The sequence below is a fragment of the Syngnathoides biaculeatus genome, chromosome 23, assembly GCF_019802595.1.
Source record: "Syngnathoides biaculeatus isolate LvHL_M chromosome 23, ASM1980259v1, whole genome shotgun sequence".
NCBI lineage: Eukaryota > Metazoa > Chordata > Actinopteri > Syngnathiformes > Syngnathidae > Syngnathoides > Syngnathoides biaculeatus.
Window position 1 is genome coordinate 3,482,903 of NC_084662.1, and position 12,537 is coordinate 3,495,439.

General features: G+C 37.8%; 1 protein-coding gene across 2 annotated transcripts in view; it reads right to left on the reverse strand.

Moving 5' to 3' along the window:
• Positions 1-12,537, reverse strand: part of slc5a6a (solute carrier family 5 member 6a) — a 34,788-nt gene that overhangs the window by 9,104 nt on the left and 13,147 nt on the right. For both annotated transcript variants that reach the window (XM_061812541.1, XM_061812542.1), the window contains exons 2-12: positions 9,873-10,031; positions 9,580-9,801; positions 7,733-7,798; positions 6,122-6,173; positions 4,055-4,122; positions 2,265-2,419; positions 1,977-2,117; positions 1,776-1,905; positions 1,609-1,697; positions 1,161-1,273; positions 1,006-1,073 (exon numbers count right to left, since the gene is read on the reverse strand). In XM_061812541.1, coding sequence (XP_061668525.1) covers positions 1,006-1,073; positions 1,161-1,273; positions 1,609-1,697; positions 1,776-1,905; positions 1,977-2,117; positions 2,265-2,419; positions 4,055-4,122; positions 6,122-6,173; positions 7,733-7,798; positions 9,580-9,801; positions 9,873-9,998 — 1,230 coding nt within the window. In that variant the 5' untranslated portion in view covers positions 9,999-10,031. The remainder of the gene's footprint in view (positions 1-1,005; positions 1,074-1,160; positions 1,274-1,608; positions 1,698-1,775; positions 1,906-1,976; positions 2,118-2,264; positions 2,420-4,054; positions 4,123-6,121; positions 6,174-7,732; positions 7,799-9,579; positions 9,802-9,872; positions 10,032-12,537) is intronic.

Below are 12,537 nucleotides of genomic sequence, written 5' to 3' on the forward strand. Positions count from 1 at the left end.
GTGATGCTAGGTCTGTTTATTTATTTATTTAACAGGGGTCCTGAATCTGTTTTCATATATACTATCAAAATACTTGAGGTCAGGTTTCCTTACGCTGAAGAGGAAATGAACGTCCAAGACAATGATGCGTAACGTTACAGTAAGTTAGCAGGATGTTGGATCCAGACTAATGAAATTGAAGCTACACAGTGGCCATCCTAAAATATTGTAGATGTATAAAAAAATGCCATTTCTGTGACAAAATCAAAAAATGCATAGTAACTGTGTAACTGTGTGTGGAATTGTGTCAAATCATAAATTATCCTGTGCTGGAAATCCTGTTCACAGGTGCAAGTTGGTCTTTTTTGTGCAACGCACATGTGAAGCAGTTGTCAGAAATGCTATGGTGGTTATACAACTTAAGACTAGTTTACTGAAAATAATCCTAAACATTTTAATAATACAGTAGTTTAAAAAATGGGGATACTGCTATTTTTTGGAAGACCTCAATATTGCTTTTCTGTTGTGGAAAATTTGATACGTTTCTTCATTCTTTGATTTAGAATATAATGTGCTGTGTTCCCAGTATATTGGAATGAAAACCATTACATTAAGGCTGGTGAGAAAAAAGATAGAATGAATACTATTATAACACCTTCATACACATTTTCAAATTCATTGTTATTATTTTGAAGACAAGTGTAACCTGTCAGTCTGAGCTGTAGCCCCTTTGAAACATCAGAAAATATGTTCAGGTGTATCTTAACACACATTCTTCTAGGGTTTATGTTCATAACTTAGTGTATGTCATCAATTTTTGTTTTGCTGTCACATGGAGATACCATGCTTTTTTGATTTAGAAAATCTCTGTTGATCAATAAGAGGGGGACGAATGTCATGTTTTGCTGTAATTTGTTTTGGTAAACTTAGAATGTGAACATATAATGAAACGCATATATGAAAGTATCTTGAGCCTAGACTGATTAAATCGCATGCAAGACATCTCTGTGTGAAAAGTTTTGTTACCTGCAACACAGATCCCATTATTGAGGCAAGGTAGGCCATGGCCAGACATATCAAGCCATAGGCCAGAGCTGTGAGGGACAAAATAAATCTTTGACTTTAGCAAAACAAAAACACAATTCTTCCTGCATACACACACACACAACAGGCAAAATTACCAAGTCCTTTGGACAGGAGTGTGGCTTTAGACTCAGTCAAATTGGGAAAATGAGGTTTAATTAGGTCCTCCATGGTTACTGTTGCCAGGGAGTTGAAGGCTGAAGAGATAGTGCTGTAGGGGCGAACAAAACAGATGAATCATGAGGCATTTAAATGTCACGGTTTGTTGTTGTATCCCTCATGAAATTCAACTTTTATCCAAAGCTTTTCCGAGTTTTCACTTAGACCCTGATTCAAAACAAAGAGTGCTCAGCACACCATCACCATTTCAAAGATGCAGCATCAACTGAGAAGCCCTTTAATAAGGAATATCTAAATCTTCATGGAGACTAAAACCTAACTAAGTCAGTCTCAAATTCAGGTTGAAAATTAATCTATAATTATAAAATCAATAGATTTTTGTACTTCTACGTTGGTGGTTAAGTATTGGTTTCCTGAGTTGTTTACCTGAGTGCACCACTGAAGAGACACGCCACAAACAGGCCTGCAAGGCCAGGCAGATCCTTGAATACATCCATCACAAAGTATAACACCATCTGCACAAAATACATAAACACGATGATCCATTTGGTAATCTGCACTTTTGACTTTTGTACCCATTAATTAAAGGTCACCTGATCCTTTGTTGTGACACTGCCCTTATTTAGAGGGCTGTCTTCTCCATAGCGAGCAAACATAACAAGCCCCATCAGACAACCTAAACACAGGACGATCTGCTGGCATGGAAATACCACATAGCATGACCTGGAGCAGACATTATAGGTGAGGATAACATTATTTACAAACAAAAATAGAAAGTACAGTTGAACACTCACATGATCGCTTCTTTCTCAGTGCGAGAACTGAGGTATCTCTGAACTTGGGCCTGGTTGACGCCATATAGAGCCAGCATCAGGAAGATTCCGCCAACACCCAACGTCCAGAAGGTGTGGCGCTCCAAAGGATCTGGGTTTAGGCTAGAACAAAATAAGCCACATGGCAAAATGTCAGGTCAACATTAAATTTAAGTTGATGCAACCAGATGGATTTATCATTGGCAATTCAATCTAATTGTAAGGTGTTTTTAAGACTCACACCCATGTACACAGTAACTGTTCACTCACTCAAGTCCCGCAATGCGGCTGCCGTTCACTGCTTTCCTCCAGACCTCTGCAATCCCCCCTGCCTGATGTGCTCCTACAATGATAACAGCCAGCTGCCCTGCAAACATTACCACTGTCTGGAAGACATCAGTCCACATCACTGCCTTGAGGCCCCCCTGAAGACAAGACAAGGTTACAACACCGCTGGATACATTTATAGTCCAGTAAGAACTTACTAAACATTGCTATTGTTATTATAAACATTACTAATATTGTGAACTTTGGAACTTATTCCATAGTTCTGGACTTAAAACTGATATCTGTTGAAAAAATAGACTGAAGTAAATTTCATAATGGTTTTCCGAGTGGAACCTCGTTTTCTGATCAGACAGCGGCATCTCGACATCAACGGATTAAATGGGACAGGTGATACAGGTACTTGATTTCTAGTCAGATTTTGGACTCCCTACATTTTGGTTGAATACGACACGTCACCCTGTGATGTCAGCAAATGAAGTCAAGATTTCCTCATCAAAAGGACCCCCGTCCATTAGGTTTTTTTTTTAAAATTTTAGTCTATTTTTATATTCCTTGATGTCCCTTTATCAGGTTTACATGCTAATTTTGGTGGAAAGGCCCCAAATGCTATTTTTCAAGCTATGCTAGTTGAGCTTTTAAACCAGGCAGTTGAAATGGGCAGATTTGAAATGTGGAAAAGCTTGGGGGGTAAGCTGCATTTATAGTGACGTCAGGTCTTACTATCATTGCGAATCACAATTTGCCAAGCATTGGACTGTTGGCACCGTGACACGGCACATGAAAAGGGGCATGGGTGAACATAAAAAGAGGGGTATATTTTGAGGTTATGCTCATTTTGGTCCCACACATTTGAATTGAGCCTTATAGCTTGCAAAATTTGGAGTTCTGCCAATAATGTGAGAAAAAAAACTCCGTCTGGTTGAGGATTAACCATGTATTTTTTTTCTTCTAGTGGCTTTTTGTGACATTTCACTGGAAGAAGGTCTTGAAGGGAGTGAAAGTGATAAGAACTAGTTACTTTATGATGAAGCAAGCGGAGTCAGTAATAGCAACTTTCATCCAATGCAGGCATGAGCATTTCACGGAAACGATCGTTCCATTACCGTGTCGTTACCCAGCCCGAGAAAGGGGGAGAAAAAAAGAAAAAAAAAAAAAAAAAAAAAATCAACGGAACCGAAAGATCGGTTACCATATTTGCCGAAATCCTCATGCCTGCAATGTTAGTCATTTAGTGGCATAATAGTTTGAAATATTTGCTAGTATCCCTTTGGATGAACAGAAGCGTTGCTTATGTTAAGAAATGCTATAGCTGTTATGTTTTAAGTGATTCCTTAATTTTGTGCCCATTTCAGCAAAGATGTAAAATTCTGATGACAATCCATTTTTTCTTAATTTACGATTAGTAATAACTCGGTTAAGAAAAAGTGGAGTGTTCTATGTAGTGTCAGAATATACAGTATTCAGAATACCAGAATTAGACTAACATTCCAAAATATTCAGTGTACACATGAAAGAAACTTCCTTTCCAGAGTTCTACAATGCAGAAAAACACAATGTATGGAAAGTGAATATCAAATTTTAGACAGAACAGAAATATACATACACTATATATAATATACAACTTGTCCATGCTTACATTCTCAAAGTACAGGATATTCTATAACATGTATTCTAGAAGTAACTCAAGAATTAAAAAAAAATTATAGAAACATATTTGATAAGGAATGATCAGAAAGACTAAAGTATAGGTAGCCAATGTATTTCTGACTTACCAGAGAGGTATAGAGAGTGCACACAAGTCCCATGGCAAGCACTGCTCCCCATAAGTCAAAACCAGTGACTGGAAGCAAATACAGCAATAAATACGATTGACATGACATCTCCTGAACATTCTCTGTAATCAATGGTAGATCTAATCCATTTTTTACCTCCTATTGGTATTCCTAAAATTATTTTTAGCCAAACAAGGCATTATACAAAAACAAACAGAATAGACACGTAAAACAATACAGTCAAGAACATTACATTGCAATTTTTGCTGAAATGTTGAACTATATGTATTAGAGATAAAAGACGACTTCCGTGAAAATTCCTGAAAATACAAATGCGAGCACTAGGGGGTCTGGGGGCATTCGCCAACACCCCACCACCCACGGGAAATTTTTGAAAAAATGGATGGCTGTGGTGCATTCTGGCGAGATCTGTGAACAAAATTCAGACAAAAATTTAAAGTAAAATTTCTAAGTCCTGACCCCCCCAAAAATTGGGCAGATGTTCCTCAAGGGCCAAGCCCAGATTTTTTTGCCCCCATCTCCCTATCACTGGATAGTACAAAATCACATTTGTCATTAACAAATGCTTAAAATATGCCACCTTGTCTCAAGACAAATGAATTAAGTGAACTATTCAGTAAAAAGACATTAAAATTGTCCTTTTCCCTACATTATAGATATTAAATATACACAAAAATATATCGTAGAATTTCTACACCGTACAGCAAAACATGTTAAAAAAGTTGATCTGTAGTAATTACTATTAAAGTTTAAGTCTCAAACTTGTTACGTCGCGTTGTCCTGATAGACTTGACCACACTGCTCACTATCTTAGATATAGATCTAGTAATACTAATAGTACAATCAGTTGCGTTTAATATTTTGATACACACAGTCACTCACATTTGAAACATGTACGGGTGTGGTCAGTCATGCTCACAGACAAACTTGCGGGTGTGATTAGGGATGGCCTTAAAAAAACTTATTGGATTAATACAACATAACTGTAAATTAGAAATAGAATAAATAAATACATAACTAAAATAGAAAACTACAATTTAAAACTTAGAAATGATAATTTCCAATTTTAACTGATATTAGCCGAACATGATATAAAACGGTATTTAAAATTTGTCATCAATAATCAATAAATTGATCTGCCAAACTTGATCTGGAGACTAGTTAAATGCACTGGCCTGTCAAGAAATAAACACGAACTGTCTATACTCGCAATGTTTTGAAAATGCTGAAAGTTTACTTCAATATAATCAGCGTTCGTGGCAACAAGCTAGCGATACATTGTAACAAACATTCCTGTCGGGAATCATGACGTATTGTTGGGGCGGGGGGCACGCACAACGGGACTACCGTAAATAGGAGGTTGTCTTGATAGAACGCGCCTTTATCTACATGCGCTCCACGTATTGGCCACACCTGAATCCAGCGACGAGGTGGATGATAGTCTGTTTTTTTTGTTTTTTTAGCCATCACACGGCCTCGCGATCGACGCAAAGAGCACCAAGGCCTGGTGTAACTGAATTTCCTTTGACATGGCTCATGATGTTGATGACTTTTGACGTAAATGGGCCTGCATTACGTGAAGCAATTCTGAACATGCGCTTTCGTACATGCTCCGTCCATGCTCAGTACGGTTAACTTGCATTTCCTGTTTCCGGGTGTTTTTTGAAGTAGCCTTGTTTAGTTAACAACGTTTATGAAATAAACACAAATTAATGTCAAGACCACACAAAATAAGCGACGTCTTGAGAGAATGCGAGGGGAGGGGCGTTACTGTTACTAGTGTTCGTGCCCCAACATGGTTACGCTAGTGAAAGCAAAACAACGAACTCAAACCTATGTTGTCAACTGATATCGGGATTAATTTTAGGCAATTTTTTCCACAACTTTCCGGAGCAATTGTCATGAAAATTTAAAAATCCGGAATTCCGGGAAAATCCATGGGACTTTCATCACTGATGCATGTACCTCATATGCTACAAATAGTTTTATGTAGTACATTTTTGAAGACATATCATACCGTAACAAAAATGACTTTTATTTCCTCACCTGCATTAAGAGCCAAGGCTGGTGCATATAGTACTACCCCCATGTAAATGACCTATGGATAAGGGTAAACAAGAACACAGGTGTCAAACTCAAGGCCTGGGAGCCAGATCCAGCCTGCCACATCATTTTATGTTGCCCGCAGAAGCAAATCATCTGCATCAAGTTTTGTGACTTGTGATTGCTAGAATCTGAATCTAAATTTTAAACTGTCAAATGTAGTATACAATGTTACAAGCATTTTTTTTGTTACCAATCTCCCTTTTTTTTTTTTTTTTTACATTACAGGAACTGAATCCAGGACTTCTGATTTCAGAATTGGTTATGCATTTACACTATTTCTCGTGTGTGTGCAATAATAGTATGTGATTAACCAGTTCTCTGACTTCACAGTCAAATCGGCCCTCTGAGGGATATCGTAACTACAATGCTAAATTCAGCGTTATGGTTCACTTTAGAGGAAACATGACAACATTTACATGCACTGAACAGGAACTACTTTTTAATAGGCCTTCTATGGATTGTCACATGACCCCCCCCCCACACACACACATTACAGGTTGCTGAGAAGTGGTCCTGAAGCCAAAATTCCTATAACATTTTTCTCAACAAACATCAAATGCATGTACAGTATATATAATCATTTATCTAACTTTCTAGCCAAAGGGCTCCACCAGGGACCTGAACTCGAAGGTCTTATAACGTGGCTTTGCAGTGGGACGGAATTTCAGTCAGAGTAGAAAATCATTAAATTGACTCAGGGCTGAGCTAATTCTCAAATGCAGAAGACCACTCTGACATTTGACAAGACAAGCTAAATAAGTCATACTTTGTTAAATGTATTTTAAAATGTGCTTAAAGCAGTGGTTCGCAAACGTTTTTTGCAGCACTCCCCTTTTGGAGATGAAATTATTTTCAGTGCCCCTCCCCCACGCGCACACTTTTTTTTCCCGTGAAATATGTGTAAGCTTATTTTGTAATAATCTATAATCACTGCAGCGGTCACGTTTATTTATAAATTATGCTGGTGAGTTTATCAAACGATCAATAATAAACAAAAATTTTTTTTTTTCTGCTAAAATTTAACATCTTTCATCATTGTCATCATTTCAGTGGGTGGTCTGGGCTTGTGTTGTTGGCAGTAAAATTAGCTCCATCTGCTGGGTGTAATGTAATAATGAAAATGTTCCCCACCCCCCCCTCCAGTTTGAAAATCACTGGCTTATAGGTTGAATAGTTTATTTAATGACTAACTGATTATATGCCAAAATAACACAGTAATTGCAAAAAATTGTCAAATTACTTGAAAAACACTGCAACAATTGGGAACCAGATGAGGAAACCTGACTAAACCAAAATGTCAGGTGGATGTAAACTGTTAAAAAATACATTTTTATAAATATATATTATATCTGATTCTTTTTTGACCTACGGTGAGACAAAGTACTCATTGTTTACTGTACAACTCAACATAATATTTTTTGCAACAATGCAAATTGTGAAATTGAAACACTAAGATAACTTGAGTCTTAAAATCTTAGATATTACGAAAAAAAACGTTAAATTGCTGAAAACAACTAATGACAAAAATATGAATCCAAAGGTAAAAAGTACCATCTGAAAGATGAAGGTCAAAGTCCCACATATGCGGACTGTCTTGTTAAAACGCAGTTCCAGATACTGTTGAGAGAGAGAGAGAGAGAGAGAGAGAGAGAGAGAGAGAGAGAGAGAGAGAGAGAGAGAAGAGAGAGAGAGAGAGAGAGAGAGAGAGAGAGAGAGAGAGAGAGAGAGAGAGAGAGAGGAGAGAGAGAGAGAGAAGAGAGAGAGAGAGAGAGAGAAATAAAAAATGCAAAATCTCAGAGTCATGTATGGTTGTATAAATTCAAACAATGCTTTTGGGTCACAGTAAATGAATGATTCAATTTGAAGAGAGATGGAAAAAAAAAATTCAGGATGGTCATTCAGTGTCTGTGTTTTTGCTGCTTGCTAAAACGTCAAGCTTAAGAGTGCTCAGTGTACATATAAGAAGTTTGAGCTCTGAGATTATCATGAGAAGACGAAACACAAAAGAAGGGGGTGAAAGGGGCGTTTTGAAGTAGACACAAAGAGATGACACTAACACATTTTATCAAATGCTGATGAACCTAGCAATGTTGATTCTACTAGGTATTACTTTCTTCACTGTAAATTTCTATTCATAGAGAGGCCCCGTAGCTCAGTGGTTAGAGCAATGGTTTGGTAAACCAGGGGTTGTGGGTTCGTATCCCACTCCCTGAGAAGGGTTGCGTCAGGAAGGGCATCCGGCGTAAAAATTGTGCCAAACATATATATGCGTTCATCTGAGATGACACGCTGTGGCGATACCGAAAGGGACAAGCCGAAAGAAACACACACACACTGTAAATTTCTATTCATAAAACATGCAACACGAAAGAAATACTGTTAAATACGTAAAGTCATCGAATAAAAGCACACAGTGAACCTTGATAAAATGGACTCCGACAGAAATATATCACATTCATCTGAAAACATTGACCAAGCATAACATGGTCTCTTGTCTAAAAAGCGAGGGGTGCTTGAAAAGTTTGTGGTCAATAGTACAAACATTTTTTTAAAAGACAAATTGAAATTTATTTTTCAATGTAGACCCATTTGTATGATATACAATATTCTAGTGGTTGTGGGATTTAGAGATCCTCCTATTCAGAAAGCCTGAGTCTTGGCCCTTCAAATACTCATCTATCGCATCAATTACATCATGTGTTGTAAAATTTGTTTTCAAATGTAATAAATCATACGGGAGAACTGGCACTCCTTATTCCACCATTCTTACAAAAAATGAAATAAATAATAATAATAATGTAGGTTCTTACAAATAGAAATGTGCTTTAAGTCTTTATCTTTCATTATTTTTACTAATAGTCCCTTTGTAAATTTACAGACTTACTCCAGTGGTCCTGGAGTTTAACAATTCCCTCTTCGTAGAACCTTTAGCCTTGGCCCCCCAAATATAACCTATGGCATCAATGACATTAGCTGTTGCAAAATTTCAACCGCTGACCTCTTCTTCCTCTTGGGAACTAGATATTAACCTCAACAAGCTAAATAAGATCAATAAAAAGAGCTCAGTGGGGAACATTTTGCCGACAATAATGCCATCTGTGTCGTAGATGAGTATTTGGGGGCCCAAGACTCTCAAACTCAAAGTCAAACTCAAAGAGGGAATCCTTAAACTCCAGGACCACTGGAGTAACCTTTTAAACTTACAAGGGATTGTTAAAAATGTTTCAAATTGTCATAAAAATGTTTTTTTATACCATGGGCCACAAGCTTTTTAATCATTTTTTTATATATATAAAAAAAGTACAAATTTCATGGGATGAATCTATTGTTTTGCAACTATATTTGACTTATTTTGATTTTAACAACAAATAGATGGTTATGTTTAGAGCCTTGCCTACCTCATATGCGCTGGAAAGCCGCAGCCTGTAGAAGACTGGTATGAAAACGTGAGCTGGGATGAGGAGTCCCAGGAAGTACGAGCAGCCCAGAAACCAGTACTCTGTCCCGAATGTGTACACTTCAGACGGTGCACCCAGAATTGCTACAGCTGACTGGAAAGTGGCGAGCAGTGACAGAGATACAGGAAGCCAGCTCATTGAACGGTCAGCCATCAGGAACTCCTGTCATCAATAAAAATGTTTCATATCAGAGTAAAATCCCAGGTTTTGTAAAACTTGAAAAGGAAGATCACCTGTGTTGTACGCTGGCGTCCACCAGAGAAGGCATAATATAAGCCAATACCAGCTGAAGCCACCAACAGCAATGTAAAGATGACATAGTCTACCGTGGTGAAGTGGATCTGGTCCACTGCCCCCATGATGACCCCGAAGAAAGGCTTACCGTGGTAAGTCTGTGGATATGAGATCGTGGAAGAGCAAGGTTTGAGGCAAGTAGAGGTACCACAGATTTGTCTTAGCTAATGGATAGGTTTCTGATGACGTCACCACAGTCCTTGGATTCACTTTTTCTACGACGTCATAGCTTATTAGACCAATCGGATAAATTAACGATAGAAAGAAACTTTATGATTCACCTATCACCTGTGTTCTCTGACCATCTATAACACACAAGATGGCGGCCGTCGCAAGGCATGACGGGTAACTGGAAACTTATCAATAGTGTTTGAATGTAAATGAATAAAAATATGATATTTCATGGATATAACTAAAGCTATTGGTGAAATAATGTAACTCATTGTATTGACAAACCAAGTGTCACTAGCATTCTAAAGTATATTGGAGAATGCGAATGATGCTAGGGCTATAGAGAAAGGCTGGGCAAGGCAAACAGAGGATGCATTTTGATTGGCAGTATTTCTGCTTCAAACCATTGCTCAAATAGCAAATTGTGTGTTATATCTACACACTTTTGTTCTTTGACGCTAGCCAATAGCATTTCACAATACTTGTCAGCATTAAGCTAGCCAACTTTGGCTTGATGAAATATAGTTTCGTATATAGTTTAAAAAAACCCAAAAACGTTTGATCACGGTTTAACTTTACAGTAATCTTCAACTGATATTGCCAAAAAGCTTGAAGTAAACACGCTTTGACTCTTATTTGGAGAAATTTACTATAATGACAGAATGAGAACAGGTGTAGAATGTCTCTTTACATTGTGGTTTTCCACCAGCTGTAAGTGGTTACATCAATTGTGCAATTCGCTGGCTGGGTGATAAAATGCTTCCTTCATATGTGAAAGTAAAATACATCTTCAAATGGGCACTTTCTTTTTTTTACACAACTCCAGGCTGTAGTAGTTCTCTCCTTGTGGCGATCCCTTAGCTAGACCCCTAGTTGTCATGGAAACAAAATCTGTACTTTGGAATGGCCCAACAGGAGAGAGGTGGAGGGTGAGCAATGTCTCATAAGACTCCCCATTCCACTACCCCTACTAAAAAAAAATAAAAAATAAAAATAAAAAAAATAAAAATTCCAGGGTTTTACAAGTACACATGAGCTCTAAGTCTATCTTTCATGTATTTTTATTAAAACACAAGAACAATTTTTTTTAAACTGTCTTCTGTCACCTTTGGAACCGGGTAATGACAGGAAAAGTGAAAAAAAAGATAAAATTCAACTCCAAAGTCACATACAAAAAATAGTTTGATCATCTGTTGATCCATGATGTCGCTTCAGACCAAATTTCAACTGAGTGACCAAATACAGAATACATTTTGCTTTTTGTTTGGCTTTTTTCTTCTATGTCTTGCAAACGCCAACACAAAGAGAACAAAATGTGAAGATGACCAGGAGACTGAACTTTAAGACCAGGAATAAAAAGAACAGGATCGCATGTTAGTAGCAATTCCCACTGCAAGATGACCACTTCTATTATTCATCATGATAAATGGGCTCTTACTTTTATAGTGCTTTTCTACATGGTAACACAGGCTCGGAAACTGACCCAGCACCTCAGATTCTTTACCACCTCAGACAAGTCGCCCACAACAAAGCTAAGAGTGTGCACACAATTTATAGTTTTCAGTTAGTTTTAACAGTTACACTTATGAGAGTTCCTAATGATAAAATGTAAAAACGTTGCCTGTAAAGTTAATAAGGAATTATGATGTTGCCACTGATGGAATCTCAAAATGAAAACAGTGAATTAAATGAATAATGTGATGATAACAATGTTAAGTTAAAGAGAATGGCAGAACTGTAAACGGATGTGGATGCTAGCTAGCATTTCTGACCTTGACGGGAGACACCAACATCATAGGCAAAACAGAACAAAGCAGGAAACTTTGATTCAACAACCGTGAGACCTTTCTTCAATAACACCAGTTTCATCATTTTGGAACATACTGATTTAAGCAAACAAAACCTAATCCCTCATTCTGTTTATGTAAGAACCAAGCCTCACCCTTTCACAGATTTCATAGTGTGGAAACACAGCAGGAAGTATTGATTTGCAAGGTGTGGGGCAGTTAAGTGTTTCATGTTAAAAGTTCCACTCTCCTCTCACACTGACTTACTCGGTACGCCTCAAGCCAGAAAATTTGAAAGGTCAACTTCAACCCTCCATCCTGCATCAGGATATTACACGCAGGGCAGGGAGCAAGGACAAACCCATGTAGAAAACAGCTTGGATAGCCGGTGTGAAAGTGGCTTATGTTTTGCCTAACCATATGATGAGCCCCACTCTCATTACCCATCAAAATCTTTTTCATAGGTTTTCCGGGGTCAGTGTACTGTGAAACACATACCGATAAAGAATGGGGAGTTGAAGGCGACCCACAAAATTTCCCTGGCTCTGAGGTGGGATCAGAAGTGTAACAAAGGGCGTATGTACTGTAAGTGGATATCGGGAGGTCGTTCCAGTAAATGAACAGAGACCTTTGCTTGGAATTCTCG